Source organism: Dendropsophus ebraccatus, chromosome 1 (assembly GCF_027789765.1).
Source record: "Dendropsophus ebraccatus isolate aDenEbr1 chromosome 1, aDenEbr1.pat, whole genome shotgun sequence".
Classification (NCBI taxonomy): Eukaryota; Metazoa; Chordata; class Amphibia; order Anura; family Hylidae; genus Dendropsophus; species Dendropsophus ebraccatus.
The window spans coordinates 68,946,670-68,966,729 of NC_091454.1; the positions used below are offsets into that span (position 1 = coordinate 68,946,670).

Consider the following 20,060-nt stretch of genomic DNA (forward strand, 5'->3'; position numbering starts at 1 on the left):
CTTGTCAAGAGAGGAGAGGAGGGGGATGAGAGCACAGAGGGATCAGTCACCTCAGCTCAGCAGCTCACATGCAGGGAGACTTCTGGCAGATAGCACTGCTTAGATCAAACTCATAGGGAAACAATTAGGAAGGGTGAATGTTCAGATGCAGGACCTGGAGGAGGCTCTCTGGCCAGTCTAAATGATCAGATAAGGAGCTGATACACTAGATCTCATTGACATTGCTCAGAAGCAGAACACAGAGGAGAGCATAGAGGAGGCATCAGCTTACATCAGAATAAGTGCAAGTGGACGTCTCACTGGTGGAGAGCAGAGCGGTAATAGTGACCATAGTGCTGGTCCCTGACCCTGATCACACCTGGGAATGCAGCACTGAGCAACCACAATGGAGCGGATTAAAGGTTAGTGCATTTATTTTACTTTATGTAAAGACCTTGGTGCATTTAGCTTTTGAACATGAACAATTGATTTGCTTTTTTGCGTTTTTTTTTTTATTCTAAATTTGTTTTCCGTTATTTTTACAATTTTCAAAGCCACCTAATCTTGAGCACACAATCAGTTTTCTTTATTAATTTATAGATACAATATTAGTGAATTGAGGACCTGTCTGCCTGGGATACTGGTACTGGACAGCTGTGTACCTCTGTCTCAGCACCCAGAATCAGATGGTGAGAGGTTTCCTAGTACAACACTAGGTTTTGTGTTTTTAAAGTAAATAAATGACATACTATTAGGCAATTTATATGATATTGACTGACCCAATTAAACATGGAAAATTCTCTTGATTCCAAGACAGGGCCTGCAATACTAGGGGGCTGGCAACAATATTTGGCATGTATAGGGCAATACGCTGTAGATTGTAAGCCTTCGCAGGCAGGGTCCTCTCTTCATATGTGCCAGTCTGTCATTTACGCTATTGTTGTTTACGCATGTTGTTTCTTGATTTTATGTTATATTCTGTATGTTAACATCTTATGATAAATGCAGCACTCTGAAATTAAGGGGGCTTTCAAAATAAATAATAATGATAGTGATACTTCAGTAGCTCTGTCCATACCTGCATTGGAGGCTCCGTTGTTGTTTCCATTACATTTGACAGGGAGATTAGTGAGGCATGCAGCCCTATCGTTCTCATCAAAATGTGCGACACCACAATAGAGTCAAAAAGTCAGTGTATCTGTTATCTGACATGCAAAGAATCTGGCACTCCATCTTTTCCTTTTCTGCTCCTATGATGGAACAGTAAAGCAAAAATTGCAGTGCAGATGTGAGCAGAGCACCTGAGCTTGTATTAGGTGCAGCCACTCTCTGTGAGTCATAAACTACAACTTCTTTGAACGTATGCCTCTAACCAGACAACCGCTGTAGCCCCTCTGTAATCCCTTAGTCTCATATTACACTGTGTCAGCTGGGTCTGTTCAGGTGCCCCCCCCCCCATACATACACAATGGAAGGGCTGTGGTTATGGACAAACTATTACCATGTAAACATCTGTAGCAGGGCATGGTATGCTTGACGTCTTTTTTCTTTTTTTTTTTACTTTACACATATAGTTGTCCATAGCCTAGAAGACCTTTAAACCATTAAAATATCTATTTGTTATCACGATCCCACCAGAGCTTATCAGACAGAACTCCCACTCCTTAGGCCATGCTGGGTCTAGATTGAAGGATACCTATCTTGTGAAGGGAATTTCACAATAAATATCAGTTACTAAAAAAAAAAAGATGCAAATGTCAATACTATGAATATACTATGAATGTAGTGTACATGTAAAGGAGCTTGCCCAATACATGCCTACCCCTCATAGTCCAATCTGCAGGCATCATGTTATAGAGCAGAAGGAACAGAGCAGTTTGATATATAATTTATAGGAAAAGATTCTGTATAACTTCTCATTATTTGCTCATTGTGGCCTAAGTAGTCAAGTGGGTGGTCATATCTAGTGGTTACCAGCTCTCTTTATATGCATGTATGCATCTGCCAATCACTGAGTAAGACCACCCACTCGATTATTTAACCCAGAAAGAACAGAAATTTACATGAATAAATGACAAGTTGTCCTTGAAATTTTCCCATAAACATATGCATCAACCTGCTCAACTGCTCCTACTGTAATCTAGACTTCCTGTAGATTGTAATGTTTTTTTCCAAGTGACAGCTTCCCTTCAACATTAGCTTTTGACCTCTTATGGGTGGCGTGTACCTTGTCGTGGTAAGCTGTTTCCCGTACTGATTTGTTAAGCTGAGTAATTAAAACAGCAACCTAATTGGATGACTTTGGTATGGTTTACTTTAACTGGTTATGCAAAATTTTGTACAACCATAGACAATACAATGAGCTCTTAAAGAAGTACGAGTGCGCCGGTTTTAAATAAAGTCCTGTCTCCTTTTTTTAATGGCTGGATTTACTAAGAGGCGCACACGTCTCTTAGTAGAGCCGGTCGGCTGCACTAACTCTACACCTGCTTCCATCCGGTGTAGATTTGTATCATGAATTACGCATGCAAATGATTCGGTCTTCACGCTATTGCCATAATGCTCTTCAAACCAAGTCATCCATGGAGGCTCTCACCCTCCACCGACAGGACGGAAGTGACATTGGCACAGCATTTCGGGGTCCTTCCCCTTTTCAAGCACTAAGAAAGGGGAGGACCCCAAAATGTTGTGCCTACTTCACTTCCGCCCTGTTGGTGGAGTATGAGAGCCTCCAAGGACAACTTGGTTTGAAGAGCATTGTGGCTACAGCATGAAGACCATATCTTGCTGACTGTCCTTGCACTTGGGGGAATTTTACTATTGTCTCTGTGATCATTATGGATTTGTACATTTGTTCAATAAATACAAGACTGATTGGTGGAAATCCGTGTTTCCTTTAACTGTCTATTGATGAGTGCAGTGCTCCACTATCTTCAGAATTCCCATTGAGAGTAAATGGTGCGGTGGGCAAGCATGTGTGCTGTCTCTCCATTCACTCATGGATCATCTGACCTCAATTCTTGTGATCATGGGGGACCCAGCAGTCAGACCCCAACAATCCGCTTGGTATCACCTAGCTTTTTTAGAATGTTAGATGAAACTGTCATGTGTGCTTTACCTAAGCACCCTGTATATCCATCTCCTGCGCTGTACTGATGTGAAATAAACCATATCACATACTGTAGTTAACTGCTAAGCTGATTGAAGAGTGCAGGAGGGGTAAGCCGGTCTCCTGTGGTGTCCGTCACTGTGTCACAGACAGGGAAATGCTCAGCAGGTTACTGTGTGTGTGTCATATCCTTTGAACCCATAACCACAGGGGTTATTACTGTCAGTATTAATGACACATTGATGTTTGTAGTCTGAACAGTCCCTGTGATCCTCTACTGACACTGTTCTCAGTTTACTTTGTAGCAATAATGACACTGTGAGTCGTGGTACTAAAGGAATCAAAGGTGATTACAAAGCAGTGATACATAGATATAGATATATACATATATAGATTGTGGATTTGGGCCCCCCTTTCCATATGTCTTAGAGCATAAGGATGTAATGATGTAATGTTCCCTGGTCCTCTCCTTACCAAAGGAAAGTAGCACTAGCACTGTATAGCTTCTCTATCTCTTAGCATTTGCCTTCTTGCTCTTAGAAAAGCTGAGCAGAGAAGCCCCTGTATGTTGCCCCATACATGATTTTTGTAGTCATTATGCAGTAAAGCTTGAAGATTCTCACAGAATACTGGATGCTGTTGGACTTCCATTTAATTCATTACTGGCCAGCACTTGTGGTAGCTGACTCTCAAGCATCCTCTTCACCTCCATTTGCCCATTTGATCTTGGTCCCACAGTGCTGTATGTTATAGAAACATGTCTAAAGTTTTGAATAGTCTGAATATGGGGGGAGATTTATCAAAGTGGTGTAAAGTGGAATTGTCTTAGTTGCCCCCAGCAACCAATCAGATTCCACTTTTCATCCCTCACAGATTCTTTGAAAAATAAAAAGGTGGAATCTGATTGGCAACTGGGCAACTAAGACAATTCCACTTTACACCACTTTGATAAATCTCCCCCATAGTGTTCAGGCCCTTACCAATCTAAAAAAAAAAAAAGCTGGGATAAGCTTTCATGTAAGTGCTTCTGCAGGGAGTGGGCTATATGGACTTAGGGTTACATTGGCGCTTGCTTACTGAGACTATACACGGCTCACCATGCAGCAAGGGCTGTGTATATATTGTTAGTGATGTCCGTGCAGCCCTTGCCTTAGGTGCAAAGGTGTTCTTCTAGGTTTGGCCTGCTCCTCACAGCTGCCACTGGAACTTCTGAGCCAGTCTCTAAAGTCACAGGCCTCTCAGCCAATCACTGGCCAAGATGGGACAGTGCCACAGACAGTGATTGGCTAAGCAGCCTGTCACTTCAGAGACTGTCTCACTCTCAGAAGTTCCAGTGGCAGCTGCAGGGAGAAGCTAGAAGAACACTGGGGAGCCTAGACAGGTTTGTAAAACCTTTATTATTTTTCATTTTTTTATTATATTTTACACATTCATGAGCTATCAGCTAATTGCTATGACACGTTGACAGTTTCTTCAGTTGATTGTTGTCTTTCAGTATATTGAAAAATCATTGGCGCACATTGCTACATGTAATAGTGGCTTTACTTTACAATGGAGCCCCTCTGCAGTAAGATGCAAAAGGCATCCTAGAGAGAAGCACTTAGCTGAGCGCTTCTCCCAGCACATTCTATAAATCAGCGGTGGTCTGAAACCAGACAAATCAAAACTTTTGACAGATCTCTAAGAAAGAAAAAAGAAAAGCACATCAGCCTAGACTCCATTACTATCGTTTTATGGTTGCTCATGTTCACATATAAAGCTGACAATTCCATGTGTTTTTGAGCTCTTGTACAAACACTTGTCTCCTCCACTGCCCAGTTGTGACATGTCAGAACAGAGCAGGTTATTAATACTATCACCAGCTGTGGGTGGCCTATATCCACAGATATGTGGTGGTTAGCTAGACAGACAGCGACACATAGCTTGAATTCAGGCCTTAGTGTCTTGCACTGGTATTCTCCTAAAATAAACAGAAAAGATCTTAGTTCCCTTCTCCTGCTGTGATGGGACTTAAGGAGTTTAATTGAGTTAACCCAAAGTCACGGGCAAAGTACTGCTGTTTCTGGACAGAGCTGTCAGCTTACGTTTCAGGGGCTGTAATCCTTGCAGATCAGAATTATAATACTGGGAAATTTGACTGGGAAACCTTAGAATTCACAGCAGAGAATAGACATAGCATTTCTACAAATGTCCCTCTATCGAGCTATCTGATGCTGTTGATGTAATGCTGATCTCAGTTTTTAGTAATAGAAAGGATCATTGTTGGAATCCACATAGTTAACAGTGCTCTGAACATAACAAATATAGAGCTTTGTTGGAGCTTGTTGCTTTCTAGCAGTCACTAACCACACACAGACAGCTGATAGATGTGATACAAAGAAGCAACCCTTTCTATGTTGGTAGCAACAAAGAAAGTGAAGACTTGGAACGTTTTATTGACTTTTACTGTTTAGAGTAAATATCTAGTTTTGCCAATTATAGAACATGATGGCAACTGAGGAAAAAGAGCATGTTACAATAAAGCAAGCACGCTTGGAAACTATTCGGCCTCAGTAGTTTTCGGTTCTCTTTGCAATTTCATGTCACTCATTGGCAGGAGAAGAAACATAATCCAGTAGAAGGCAGTTGTCTCATGATGACAACCTCTGTCCATATGCATTATAACCACCCTATCTCTATTACAATAGAGAACTACAAAGCAAAGCTGTTAGTAGACATTACATGGTGGTCAGCTGAATGTGTTTAAGGGTCTTCGGACTCCTCACTAATGGCAAATACCAGGAAAGAGATCAAGAAGGTTTGATTTCATATTGTCTCATCCGCTGCAGGAGATAAGTCATTGTTAGCAGCTCTATTGTGCCCTTTTATTTAAACAACCCATCCCTGGGCATATGTTAAAAAAGGCCCTTCCCTGGAATACCCCTTTACTATGCTGCTGGCATGGTGTAGAAAGACAAAAAACAAAATACTTACCTAACCCTGATTCCCCGCTGCTCCCCTAGGAAATCTGGAGCACTCAAGAGCAGGATCTGCCACCCCAGCTACTTACTTTCAGAGACTGAACATTGCTGTGGCCAGTGATTGGCTTAGGTGGCACGTTCTGCTCTTGAGCTCTTGCTTTGAAAGCAAGAAGAAGAGAGAGAAGATTGGAGGACTAGATGGAACAATACAAGAGGAGCTGCAGGGGAGCATCAAGGGGGCAGGGTTAGGTAAGTATTTTATTTTTTTTCTACACCCTTCCTTCCCCTAACACCACCCAGCAGCATATTCATTTTCACTCTAGGAAATGAATACCCCTTTAATGTCCAGTGACAGCTATTGTATGTGGCTGGATACCTTTAGAAGCCATAGCTATAGCAATGATTTTATACATTCCAGTTTGAATGCCACACCTCAGGGCACATCTCAAAGGCATGTAATATCTGGTTTACCAGAAAGGAAGACAAAACTCAATTGATGAGAGGTCACTGCAGGAGCCTGACCATCCTCACGTCCCCTGCTGGCTCATAGTAATCAATCCCAAAAGCTTACTTTCAGGAAATTGAAATACTCCATCCATCTATTCTTTTTTTATTAAAATTGCTGCTTCCATCTTATTAGCCTTGACACCTCATGTCCTAAATGCAACTTGTGTTATTGTCTATATAAGTTTATGCAATACCAACGTACCAAGCACTTTAGAGCCCTCTCAAAATTCTCTTGTGACACCATCCTAGTTAACACTAGAAGGTGACGAAACAGATGAAGTCTGGCTATTATCTGCTATCAGCTTCTACCATTGAGTCCTGCTTATATACAATTCATGGAGCAGACACTGAAACGGAATATTCCCACCCTCAGCACCTCCACCTCCACCCTGCTTTTTGATTCGACAGGATAGGAGCATTTCCTTGTTTTCCGGCCCTGTCTCCCCCCTTTGCTAGCAAGGCCTGATTCCAACACAGGATGCTGCTTGTACAGGAAACTTCTGAGTTGGAATCTCTGACCTTGGAGCTGCACCTGATCCATCCCCTTCTTGCATAGCAAGGGAAGGGAAGGGCTGACTTGCAAGAGGAACAGCAAATAGTGTGAACCTACAAAATTTCTAGATTATGGATTACTGAGAACAATATTAGAATTTTTATCAAAATTTAATATACACTAGTTAGAGGGAAACATGCAAAAACCTAGATCTGGGAATATTTTTATTCAAATCTATCACTTAAAAAATGGTTATTAATTAACCAATGGATTTGCATTAATATATACATCATAGAATAGAATACTATGACAGTTTACACTTTACAAAAGTGAAATATTTTTAAGACAACCAGCCAAAAGTGATCTTCTCAAAGAAAATGGCCACTGTGCATACTGTATGGTGTACTGGAAATAAATCACACAAAATGTCTAGATAAAGGGGAACTGTAGCAGGGTGGGCGTCCAAAATAGAGAGAGTGCCCATTTAACTGCCCAGAGCACAGGTAAAGAGAAACAGGAGGACATTCTCTTATATAACACATCAAGTGGAGCATGTACACTGGCTGTGCACCTCTACTGAGCCCATGGGCCCTGAAGTTGACATTGCTTTACAAAAGACTGAAGATTCCCATACACCTTACCCTTTAGTCAGCCATACCCACCGCTCGTGGCAGGTTTGGATGCTGGTATAAGGTTTGTGGGGCTCTCCCAACTGTCCACTGACAGGTAATGTCAGTGGACATAGCGGTTGGGCGTGATGGTAAATCACTGACTAACCCCTTTGTTTTGGGTAAGATTAGTCGCAGCCAAAGCACATATAACCTGTTGCAATACAGCATGTGTAAAACTATATGAATAATCTCCACATTGAAGTAGGTGGGTGTTCCCTTCTTATTGCTCATTCTCTGAGCCTTTCAGTGGTTGTATTCACAATGACATATTGATACCTATTGTGCCAGTAGCCCACAAAAAAGCACGTCATACATACTGTTCCAGTAAGGTTCGTACAGCATGATGTGTGATACGTGTGAATAACATGACGCTCTACAGACGCACATTGGAATCATGTATGTAACGCTGTGCAAGAAATACAAACAAAATGTGCAAACATTGCCGTAAAGCATTCGCCAATATTTTTCCTTCGCAACTGCAGAGAGTGGCATTATGCTGCGATTTTGGGGTGTTGGGTGCACCCAGGCATGCTCCCCCTAATGTCCCAGTGTCATTCTGGAGGTGTTCGCATCGTTTAGGGAGGTTTCATGGGGGACTTGGTGACCTCCAAGTGGTCGAATTTTAATTTCCAAGTGCAGAGAATTTTTTTCCCATAGACTATAATGGGATTGAATACTTATCCGAAAAGTCGAGTCTCGGTGCCTATTTGATTCGAATTCTCGAAAGTCGAATATTTCACTACTCGCTCATCTCTATTGTTAAGCAGAACTAACAGAGTACTTTATTGAAGTACAAAACACAGAGATGTCCATCTAAGTATGGCTGTGCCTAGAACAACTACAGTTCAACCACACTATAAAAGCCCTATTACACTAAATGATTATCAGCATTACTTGGCCAATTACCGACCATTCAGGCCAATAATCATTTAGTGTTATAACGCATGTTGAAAGGAAACATTTAGCCAACATGCATAATGTCAGATGATAGTGGTCTTTCAACATGCAGTCTGCTGCGTGTCACTCCGTGTAATAAAAGCGGTGGTAGCAGATAGGCAGCCTGAACGATCTAAGGATCATTTGGGTGGCCCCTACCACTACTCCTCCGTCACTGTCTGTGCATGTAAGAGCCCAGGCAGCAAGCAGGCAATGAGGGGAAAGTGAGCACTGAGCTGACAGGTCGGCTTCACAATCATGTAATGCGACCTAAACCCTGTTAGCTTGACTGGGCTAAGCTTCAGTACCAGGCACAGCCACACTGATATGTATGTTACTGTTCTGGGTACTGCTATAAAAGGAGCTGTTGATCTATAGCATATACTGTTGCCCTTTTTGCCTGATGATTGGTGGGTATTTTGGGGGTCAGACTCACACTAATCATATAGTCATGGCCTATTTGTAAATCTGTCATTCGTAAACTACAAGTTGCTGTTGCAAGAAGCCAGAATTTTACCATTTAACTCTACAGCAGTGTTCCCTGACCCGTACCTATACATTGAACCAGCAATTGTAACATTATGCACCTAACACAAAATCTAACATTTTCAGAGGTCACAACTGCAAGAAACCCAACACTGTTCTTAAGCACGCAATTTATATATTGCCTTTAACTATATAGACACTATTTAACACAAATATGTAACTAGATATTTTAGAGGTATCACATGTGACCCTTGGTCTTTCAAAAGAGCCACAGCTTATGTTACCTGAAAAGGTACTATTGTAATTGTACACAAAGCCTTGCATTTGACAGGGATGTATCAACAATGTGCACCTAAGTATATTCTTGTTATGAATCATCTCCCAGAAGAAGTGGCCTTTATACTCCACAGTGACCCCCAAGGATGCTTTTCAGGATTATGTTTAGGGCAATCTAACACAAGGAACAGTATTCAACACGTAGTACAATAAACTGGCGTTGCAGTCAGATGACGCTATAAGCTGGTTGGAAACTAAATTACTTGTCTCATTTGCCCTTTTCAGCTAATATTAAACCATACTTCTTCTCTAAACTATAAACCAGTCTTCAGCTTGTTGAATCAAAGAGGACCTGTGATCTATAAAAAATATATGTTTATTTTCAAACCTTTTTGAAGCTTGGGGTGTCCTGGTTGCAACGCTGTTTGTATTTTGTTGCTATGCCCCTCTGTTTCTGGGACATTAGGATTTTACACAGTGGCTGTGAATACGAAGCTGAGGGAACTTGAACCAGGCTCAGAGGGAAGTGTATATGAAGCGTAGGAAGTACCAAACAGGCTGGGGGCAAGGGGGGGGGGGGGTAGAGAATTGGAATCAGGGCACTAGAGCCTACAGAATGGTATAAATAATATGTGTGACAGATAGTGTGGCATTGCATTGCTTGCAGCTTTTTGCTGTAACTTATATGGGGTGGATAATCTCTATCACATCATATAGAAATATCTACAAGTGTTTTCTGTATATTTATTTATACCAGTGTATTTTGGATCCTTCTTAATATATATAAGGATTAAGCAGCTGTTATACCAATGTCTTAGTGAATATATGATCTGCTTCAAAGATGTCCTCAGTAAATCTATCTGAAACTAAATTTAGTTATATTGAATAAAGTAACAGAATAAGCATTCATTTAGAGGGAAACTATCAGCAGGTTAGACAAACCTAACCTGCTGATAGCTCCTGGTTGCTGCACCCAGATCACAGATCCACCCCTTCTAATAATTGTCAGTGTAACGGGCCGTCCAGAGGCAGGCCGGATCGGTGCACTGGGGCCATAGCCCCGCTTCAAACAGCCTTACTAGATGCAGGATTAAACTACAAACTGCATGCAAATGGCACCAAAGATGAAGGTAAGAGACTTACCTTCATCCTCAGCGCTCCTTGTGTAATAAAGAGCTATCGGCAGGTGAGATCAGTCCCACCTGTTGATAGTTTCCCTTTAACTACCAAATTATTTTAAACCAAAATCTTATTTTATGCTTCAACTGCAATTATAGAATTGTAAATCATACAGATATAGGGGATAATACGGTTCAGGGAAGAAAAAGAGTGCTGCACCTCACACCTATGGCTGATACTAGTACCTCTCGGCTGCATAAAAAACATCAGAATTCTGTATGTGAATTGATCAAGCCACACTGCCCCATGTACCGCGTGCAGGTATCTGATACACATGGGTCCCTACACTAAGTCCACACTGAGCCAGTCAGCGACCACCACACCCGCAGGCGTGCACAGTCAGGGAAGGGAGGCCATGGAACGGCCCTGCAACCCCCATGCCACAGGACCAGACCCAAAAATGCCACACCAAAACCCAGCCAGCACCACCGGCGGAGGAAGCTTTCCCTAGAACAGCACAAGTCTGGATAAGGTATTGCACTCACCATAGCTATCAAAGATAGAATGGGACAGACAGGAGGGATTAAAACCATGAGCACTCAGGTGTCTCATGTTAATTGCGGTCATGTGGGTCTCACCAGGAGGAGTGCAAAACACGGAGAAAAGAGAGAAACAAAATACAGTTCAAGGAAGAAAAAGAGTGCTGCACATCACACCTATGGCTGATACTAGTACCTCTCGGCTGCATAAAAAACATCAGAATTCTGTATGTGAATTGATCAAGCCACACTGCCCCATGTACCGCGTGCAGGTATCTGATACACATGGGTCCCTACACTAAGTCCACACTGTGCCAGTCAGCGACCACCACCCCCGCAGGCGTGCACAGTCAGGGAAGGGAGGCCATGGAACGGCCCTGCAACCCCCATGCCACAGGACCAGACCCAAAAATGCCACACCAAAACCCAGCCAGCACCACCGGCGGAGGAAGCTTTCCCTAGAACAGCACAAGTCTGGATAAGGTATTGCACTCACCATAGCTATCAAAGATAGAATGGGATAGACAGGAGGGATTAAAGCCATGAACACTCAGGTGTCTCCTGCTAATTGCGTTTTTTTCTTCCCTTAACCGTATAGGGGATAATAGTTTCCCCTGTCACAAGACTGTCCCTGCCATATAAAGCCATGTGTTTATGTATATACTCTATCCCTTTAGATTTTTTTTGTTGCATAATCTTGCTTATCTAGTCTTTAGCAGTACATCAGATTTACCTTACAGTTATTACAACCCAATGGAATAAAGTGCAAATATATTAACACTTTACCTACATGTTTCTACCAGATGCTTTACTATTTTTTCCTTATACTTACTTAATTAACAAAAAATAGCCCCCATAACTTCTAAAAACAAGCAATAGTAAATGTAATCAGCCATTCTGCTGATTTGTGAGACTATATGCGGGTCATTAAGACTTTAGGATGAGGCCTTAGTCCAATTTCATGGCTATCTAATCTAATCTAATCTATCTTGATGTGTCCCTGCTGGTCCATTGTCACAGTAATTATCATTGCTCATCTGCCGACCCCTATGTTGACCTCATTGCTTATGTAGGTTATATAGGTAGATAGAATAACTAATGGAACCGTGAGAAGGTGACTATTACATGCTTACAACCTTTTGCTGCATATCATTGTCTTATGCTACAAATACAATAATAAATGAGCAGATTCAGGGTCTAAAGTAGGTTTTCACACGTACTCACTTGAAAACTGGAGAATGCTAGGCAAAATGGGTTCCAGTTACAATGGAACTAATTGTACTTTTCTGATTTTCTAAAGTGTAAAAGTAGGTTAAATTTAGTCGTGTCCTGTTCAGCACCGCAATGGCAAAAACAGATGCTTAGCAGAGTTCTAAGAAACAGGATCAGCATGTGATTTGGGCTCTCCCGTGGGTGGCCATCCTCAACTGCAGACTAAACTAACCCTTGGCCACCAATTAGAATTAAACATTGAAATATTGAATTGAATAATTTTTGAATATTTTTTCTTCCCAGCTTACTTTATGTAGTTGTGTCTACATATGTCAGTACAATGTGAACAGTGTGGCAATGAAATTGAATGAAGCAGGTCATTTTAGCATTGAGGGCGAAATAAACCACTTTGTTAAAATATTGATCTGCTAGCCTCTGCTGCCATGAGCTGTCTGTGTCTATCTAGACTATGGGGGATATTTATCATCCCAAAAAGGTGTATTTTTCGGCAGAAAATGGGCAGATGCGAATAAATGTATTCGCAAATGGACATTTTTTGAATAAATTTTTGCATCTGGTCATTTCCCGCCCGCTGCGCAAGGGGGGTGGGTGTGTGTGTGGAGGAGGTGGAACAGGGGGCGCAGACTCTGGGTCTGCTTAATTTATTATTTTTCTCGCCGAAATATGATAAGGAAACTCTGAGCTGGCGTAGGTTTCCTCTGCGCACACACTGGTGCACACGGGATTTATGTAGAGGCAGTGCAAAGTCTTCATAGAGGTCAGATGATTTACTGGGAAGTATTGCCTATAGATTGTACATCAGAGCTGTCATTTGAAGGGTCACAATAAAAAAAATTTAATAGTCATGCTCCCCTACCATGTGCTATTTATAATACTGGTGTTTTCTTTTGGACCCCCTCAAGCAGTACAGCCTGGGAAGTACTGTTATATCAGCACCCACAATGCTCCTGTTGTACAGCAATCTGATGTAAGAACTAATAGCCATATTACATGGCCCGAGCCGCTGAGTGGTTTAATAGGTCAGCACTTATATACAAAGCTTATTACGAAGCTTGATAATCATGTGGCCCTTTGCTTCAATCAGCTGTTGGCTACACATCCTCTGTTACAGCTCTTTTATACAAGGCATTGATCACCCGGTGTAGTTGTGCCCTATCTGTCTCACTGCATTATAGAATGTAAACTAAGCTGTTAGAGATGTGTCTAAACAAGTTGTCTGTATATAATGCCAAACATCAGAATTGTGAATCATGCTGATCTGTATCTATGTTATGATATATCAGACACCAGCAGTCTTACATGTGTCTCATCTATAGAATAAACTATAAGCCTGTAAGTCCTGCAGTGTTTTATACCTTATTATTAAAGGAACTTCAGATTTCATACTTTGTTATACTTTGGTGAACGGCAATTGCTAGAACCATATTTCCGCCATGTACAAAGATTTTTGTTGCCTGATAGTGTCCGATACAACTACACAATTGTCAGCACTACTGTAGCTGGTCCTCCTCGAGTGTTACAGACCATTGAAGCTGTGGAAAGTCATCTTATGTTTTCCCGGTTATACTGATGGTCATATCCCCCTTTCTCCATCTGTCTCTCCCCTGGGTTGCATTAACATTGACCGGCAATGGATGACCTCAAAGCGTTTCCTTCCTCTGAAATAGCATTTCCTACTCCTTACAGGTGAAGACTCTGAGGCAGTCTTTCCGCCCTATGCATGCTCTCATGTTTATTCACATCTCTGATTATGTTTATCTGTTCCTATGTTTGTCAGCCTATTTATTCTTTTCTTTGTCATTTGCCAAAGTGCAAGACACATAAACACCTATAATTTGCATCTATTTTGAGTCCAGTCTGAAAACAGCTTACTTCCTCTTTATTCATATATGTTGCCTCCTGGAAACAAAATATACATAAAACAAAGCAGTGTGCGGCTATATTGTGATAGTGGGGTCAGGGTGTGCACTGGATTATATAACATAATAGGGAATACAGGTACAGTATATGACTGCAGTTTGTATATCTATATACAGTAAATAACTTCTGATTACAATGGCACCTGTCAAGAGGTGGAATTTATTTAATAGAAAGTGAACGGTCAGTTCTTAAAGTTGATGCTTTTGATTCAAAATGGGAAAGAGTAAGAATCTAAGAGATTCTGACAAGGACCAGATAGTGATTGCTAGATCATTGGGACAAAGCATCTCCAAAAGGGCAGGTCTTGTGGTGTGTTTTCAGTATATGTGGGTTATTACCTAGCAAGAGCAGATATGAGGTGACACAGCATGGAATATGGGTGCCCAAGGCCCACTGACACGGTGAGGAGTGAAATCTAGCTCATCTGGTCACAACTCAAGAGAATCCACTGTAGCACAAATTGCTAAAGACGTGAAAGCCTAACCATCGTATGAATTAGCTTTTGAAGTGTTGCAGAAGCATACAGCTGTAAGAGAGTCCAATAGCATCCAGAAGTATTGCCAAATTTGGCACTACTCTCCAAAGCTGTTGGACTTGCTTATAGCTGTAAGTTGATTTAAACTTCATTTGGCATTGTTGGCATACTACATACTCCATCCACTACCCACTAACTTATTGGATGTTCCTTTATAGTGCTGTTGGAGTGTTTCATTATATGATATGTTGCACAGAAACATCAAAAGTTAAGATTGGTCTGGATCTTAGGGCCCTATTACACCAACAGATTATCTGAATGATTTTTTGAGCCAAAGCCAGGAATGGACTATAAACAAAGAACAAGTAACAAAGGAAAGACTGAGATTTGTCCTCCTATCAAATCCATTCCTGGCTTTGGCGTAAAAAAATCTGTCACATATCTGTTTGTGTAATTGGGCCCTTAGTGCTCAATTCCTCTAAGATGCTGATTCCCATTAAAAATCTGCATCAAAATCCACATTTATTTCAAGCCAAAATGTCTGAAAACTGGGTAAAAAGTTGGTCCAGATTCAGATGTGGATTTCACATCTTTTTTTCTTAAATTTCTTAAATAATTTTCCTTAGTGTTCTGTAAATACCCATCAAATAATAGCATTGAAGGTCTGGTGGATATCTTTGTTCTGTGTTTAATGATTAGAAGCCAAAAATACTGATGTTAACCAAGTAAACAAACTCTTGTTGTTTGGAACAAACCAAGAATAGCTGTTATGTTTGATATTCCTTAGAAAAGTATCCTATAATATTGTATTGTCTTCTACACCCATTTCCAAATGAGCAAACTGTGCCCTGAGAAACAGCATATAAAATGTTCTTATTGTTGGTAAATCCTTCATGTTTACAATGTTATATTGCCATGTATTATGTATCACTAGATGTGTCTACCACATGGAAACAACAGCCATCGGTGGACTATTATGATCTAGGCAGAGTTATACAGAAGACGTTAACTTGGTGACTACAAGAGTTGACATTGGTATTTGAGTAGTAGGGTTAAGGCGAATGTATGGTTAAGGTGTATGATGGTACATTCGCTTTAAGTTTTGCCCATGGATAGAGCAGTACCGGCGTGGGAACCGGGCCGCGGATCAAAAAAAGACCACGGCACCGGCTTCCCCGCACCGGTGCCATTCTATCCATGGGCAAAACTTAAAGCGAATTTAACCGTTGGTACATTCACTTTAAAGCAGAGGCAAAAGTATGGATGCCCTCTGGTTGTAGATTCTGTTCTTGTAAGTAGTCCAATTTCAAAGTAGCGGAGAAAAATATATAGGGGTCCGTTAGCCCTAGATGGGTCCGACCTAGTGGTAAGAATCCAAATAAAGTCACCGTAGCAAATAGAACAACGGAGGTCAATTAATCTTAAAACTTAACTTTTATTACTAGATGATTAATTATTTAAAAGTACACGTTTATAATAATACACACCTGTGAACACTAATGAACACTGACTCAAAAAAAGATATAGTACACGGTGCTAGACAATACAAGACGTAGGGCAGGTATAACCCAAATATGGATAGGTAGGTTATACGGCAAGGGAAAGACACAGGGAATGTGTGCCCTGCTCTGAGAGCAATATAGTCTTGCGCTGCCTTTTGGGGAACCCACCTCCTTAATAGGATGGCCCCAATCAGGGTGTCAGCCCCTACTCTTAATACAGTGCCCAGGATAAAATAATAAACAGACAAACGATTAAATACAGTGAATGGTGAATCACACGCCCTCTATATACATATATATTCAACGATAAATGGTTATTGTATCCATAAACCAAAATACATGAGATACCTATAAAATATCCCTTTGTTCCTGTTGCAACGCGTTTCCCCTGGATAATTAGTATGGATATCTACCAGGTTCATCAGGGAACTTATTAATTTATTATTTATTGTATTGGCTAAGATAAAGCCTACTGAGCGTATTGTGCATACATGCTTCCAGTGAAGGCGCATACCATGATATACAGTGATGGATAGTGTCTGATAGGATAATATACAGTCAGTCAGAAAGATATACACCACATCATATTCAAGTCCAAGAGAAATAGGATAGATATATATAAAGCAAGGAAAATATGCATACATATATAAATGATGATAAATAAACAAACAAACAATTGTCCCCTATCGAATGTATTGGCTGGCAAAGCTAATGCAGATAATTGCTGTATGTTAGATATTGGATATCATGTCATACACATATAAATGAATAAAGATCACCAGGAGTCAAACACATGTTACCTGTAACCCAAACAAGAGAACCGTCAGCGGACGCTACCTGTGAGGCCGACTGTCAGGATGCATCAGACAGCATATTGGCCCTGAGATGGGACATGTGTGTTATATAGCCCCACGCCGAGCATACTTCCGGGTAGTCTAAGATGGCAGCCACCCGGAAGTGGTAATGAATGCGCTTCCGGAACGCACTGTGCGCTCCACGGGATAGACGATGGAACGCAAATAGCGTTCCACCCGCGGTAAAGCGTATGATATGGAGAAAAGAATAAATAAACTATTGGTGATAAAATAAAATGCTAAATAAAGGCAAAGAGAAAGAGAAAAAGAGAAAGAGAAGAACTGGCAGCGCTCGGATGATAAACATGAGTAATGGGTGAATAATCAGTTAGAGCCAGACAACCTGTTCAAATAGCATAACCCAGTAGTGGAACGCAAAATGCGTACCAACAGGTAACAGTATGCACTTAACCCCCATGTTGATGGGGTGTAACCTATTGATGAATAGTACACCCGCCGTCAAAACAATTATGTTATTGACTTGGACCCGTATAGATGTTAGGTGAAACTGACTAAAAATGAAAAGAGAGGATATGCTGGTCTATATATGTCAGATAAAGGACACAAATGAAAGGGCTTCATTAAGGCCCAGTGGATTGACCGTCCGCAGTCTATAAATCCACTGGGTCTCTTTCTGTAAAAGCCGTCTGTCAATATCTCCCCCTCGTGGAGATGGGCGAATAACTTCTATGACCTGAAACTTAATTTCTAGGAGGGCATCTCGGTGGAAATGTTGCATGTGGGCGGCAATGGGCTTATCCCTATTGTGGGAGATGTCGCCCACATGCTCCAAGATCCTCCTCCTAAACTCCCTTTTCGTCTTCCCAACATATCGAAGATCACAGGGACATGTGGCCATATAGATCACATTCTCAGTTTTACAATTAGCGAAGTCACGGTTCATAAAAGTCGGGTGGCCCCCTGTGCCACAAAATGTTTTTATTGGACAGACAAATTTGCATGCTTTACAAGATCCGCATCTGATTGTCCCTGGTGGTTTGGACTGTCTAAGCCACATTGTGGATGATGGCGGGGAGAAGTGACTATGCACTATCCTATCCCCCAGATTTCTACCACGTCTGTATGTGATCATGGGTCTTGTATCCACTAGTTGTGATGTAAGTGGATCTGAGGTGAGAATAGGCCAATATTGAGTGATAATGTCCCTGATCTGTTGGGCTTAGGAGTCAAAAGTGCCGATAATTCTGGTCCTAGAAGGTGCATCCTGCTTACTCCGGGTTAACAGGAGTTGACATCTGTCCCTCCATAGGGCATCCTGGTAGGATTTTTTAAGGGTGCCGATAGGGTAACCTCGGTCAAGGAACCTCTTCTTGAGGGTCAATGCTTCCCGTTTGAATGCCTGTGGGGACGAAAATTACGTCTGGCCCTCAAATATTGTCCTTTGGGTATACCACGTCGCATCGGGGCAGGGTGGTGACTATCCCATCTCAGCAGGCTGTTGCCTGCTGTGGGTTTACGATACACCGATGTATTAATTTGGCCACCATTACCCCGTTCAAGAAGTACGTCCTGAAAACATAGTCGGTTAGTTTGTATTTCATAGGTAAATCGCATGCCGATGTTGTTGGCATTCAATTCGCCCATAAATGTCTCGAATTCCTGGCGTGAGCCAGACCAGATCACCAGGCAGTCATCAATATACCTGCCCCAGAGGATAATCTGGTCTTGGTACTTCTGCATACTGTCACCAAAGAAGTGGGTCTCCTCCCACCAGCCCAGGAACAAATTGGCAAAACTGGGCGCTACAGGAGGGCCCATGGCCGTGCCCCTGAGCTGGTGGAAGATTTGAGACGCAAAAAGAAAATAATTTTTGGTGAAGACAAATTTTATAGTGAGAGCACAAAGTTGTTATGGGGGATATCATGGATACTCCGGCTTCTAAGGAAATGTCCAACTGCTAGTAGCCCCAGGTCATGAGGTATAGAACTATAAAGGGCCTCTACATCCACCGAGCATAACAGGTGATGTTTTTCTAATGTAACATCTTGGATCCTCAATAAGAGGTCAGTTGTATCACGTATGTAAGAGGGAAGAGAAGTGACAAACGGTCTTAGGATCTTGTCCAAGTATATTCCGATATTCTGTGTAAGGTTGTTATTACCCGAGACAATCGGTCGGCACTTTAGAGGATCTAGTCCTTTATGGATTTTAGGGAGACCATAAAAGGTAGGGATCAGGGAGCTCATAGGATACATAAAGGCATGTTCGTGCCTATCAATAAGTCCCGCTTGGAGAGCTTCATCTACTTGTAAGTAGTCCACTTGGTGTACATAGTACACTATAGACCATAGATGTTGTGTCTATGATGGTGTCAAGCTATTTTAAAACCTATTGTATTTAGATGAGACCAGTCAAATTATGTGTATATACAGTATACTACAGGTAACTTGCATATTTAATGACAGGAAAGCTAAAGGAATTAAAAAAAGCATTAAAGATATACATTGTGAAAAAGGCCTTAGCCTACAGCCACGGTGATGCTTGGATTTATCTGACTATCTCGCTCTGAGCTTCTTAAACCACATATAGGGGCGACCATTCATAACAGGGAGACACCAGCCAACCATATATGTGTGTAGCGACCTCCAAAATTATTACTGACAGATAATAAAGGGGATGGATTCGGCTTCTTATGTGACAAATTTGAAGTCCACTGGCTCTCTTTTGGCTGTGACCTCATTCTTGGTTTATTTATCATTTCCATCCCTGTTTTTGTGTTCGGCAGCTTGTCTCCATTCAAGTGTCTTTGCCATCAGAGAGGAAACCTGACAATCCCAGTGTTTATAGATGAAAATAAACTTTGCTTTGCTCCTTGCATTCCCTTGGGTTCCTCTTCAAACCAGAATATTTTGCATTGTTTGCAGGGTTTATTGGTGTTGTCCCTGATATCATACAGGCCTGGAAAAAAAAAAGTACCAGATGCACCGATTCTGCATTATTCACGTTTAACAGTTTCAGTATTGTTTTTTTTCATAAAACA

At 41.5% G+C, this 20,060-nt stretch overlaps 1 protein-coding gene across 1 annotated transcript in view; it reads left to right on the top strand.

Moving 5' to 3' along the window:
* The window catches only part of AFAP1L1 (actin filament associated protein 1 like 1), a 75,390-nt gene continuing 55,330 nt past the window's right edge, over nt 1–20,060 (top strand). Inside the window, exon 1 of the mRNA XM_069955106.1 lies at nt 1–401. Coding sequence (XP_069811207.1) covers nt 386–401 — 16 coding nt within the window. The 5' untranslated portion in view covers nt 1–385. The remainder of the gene's footprint in view (nt 402–20,060) is intronic.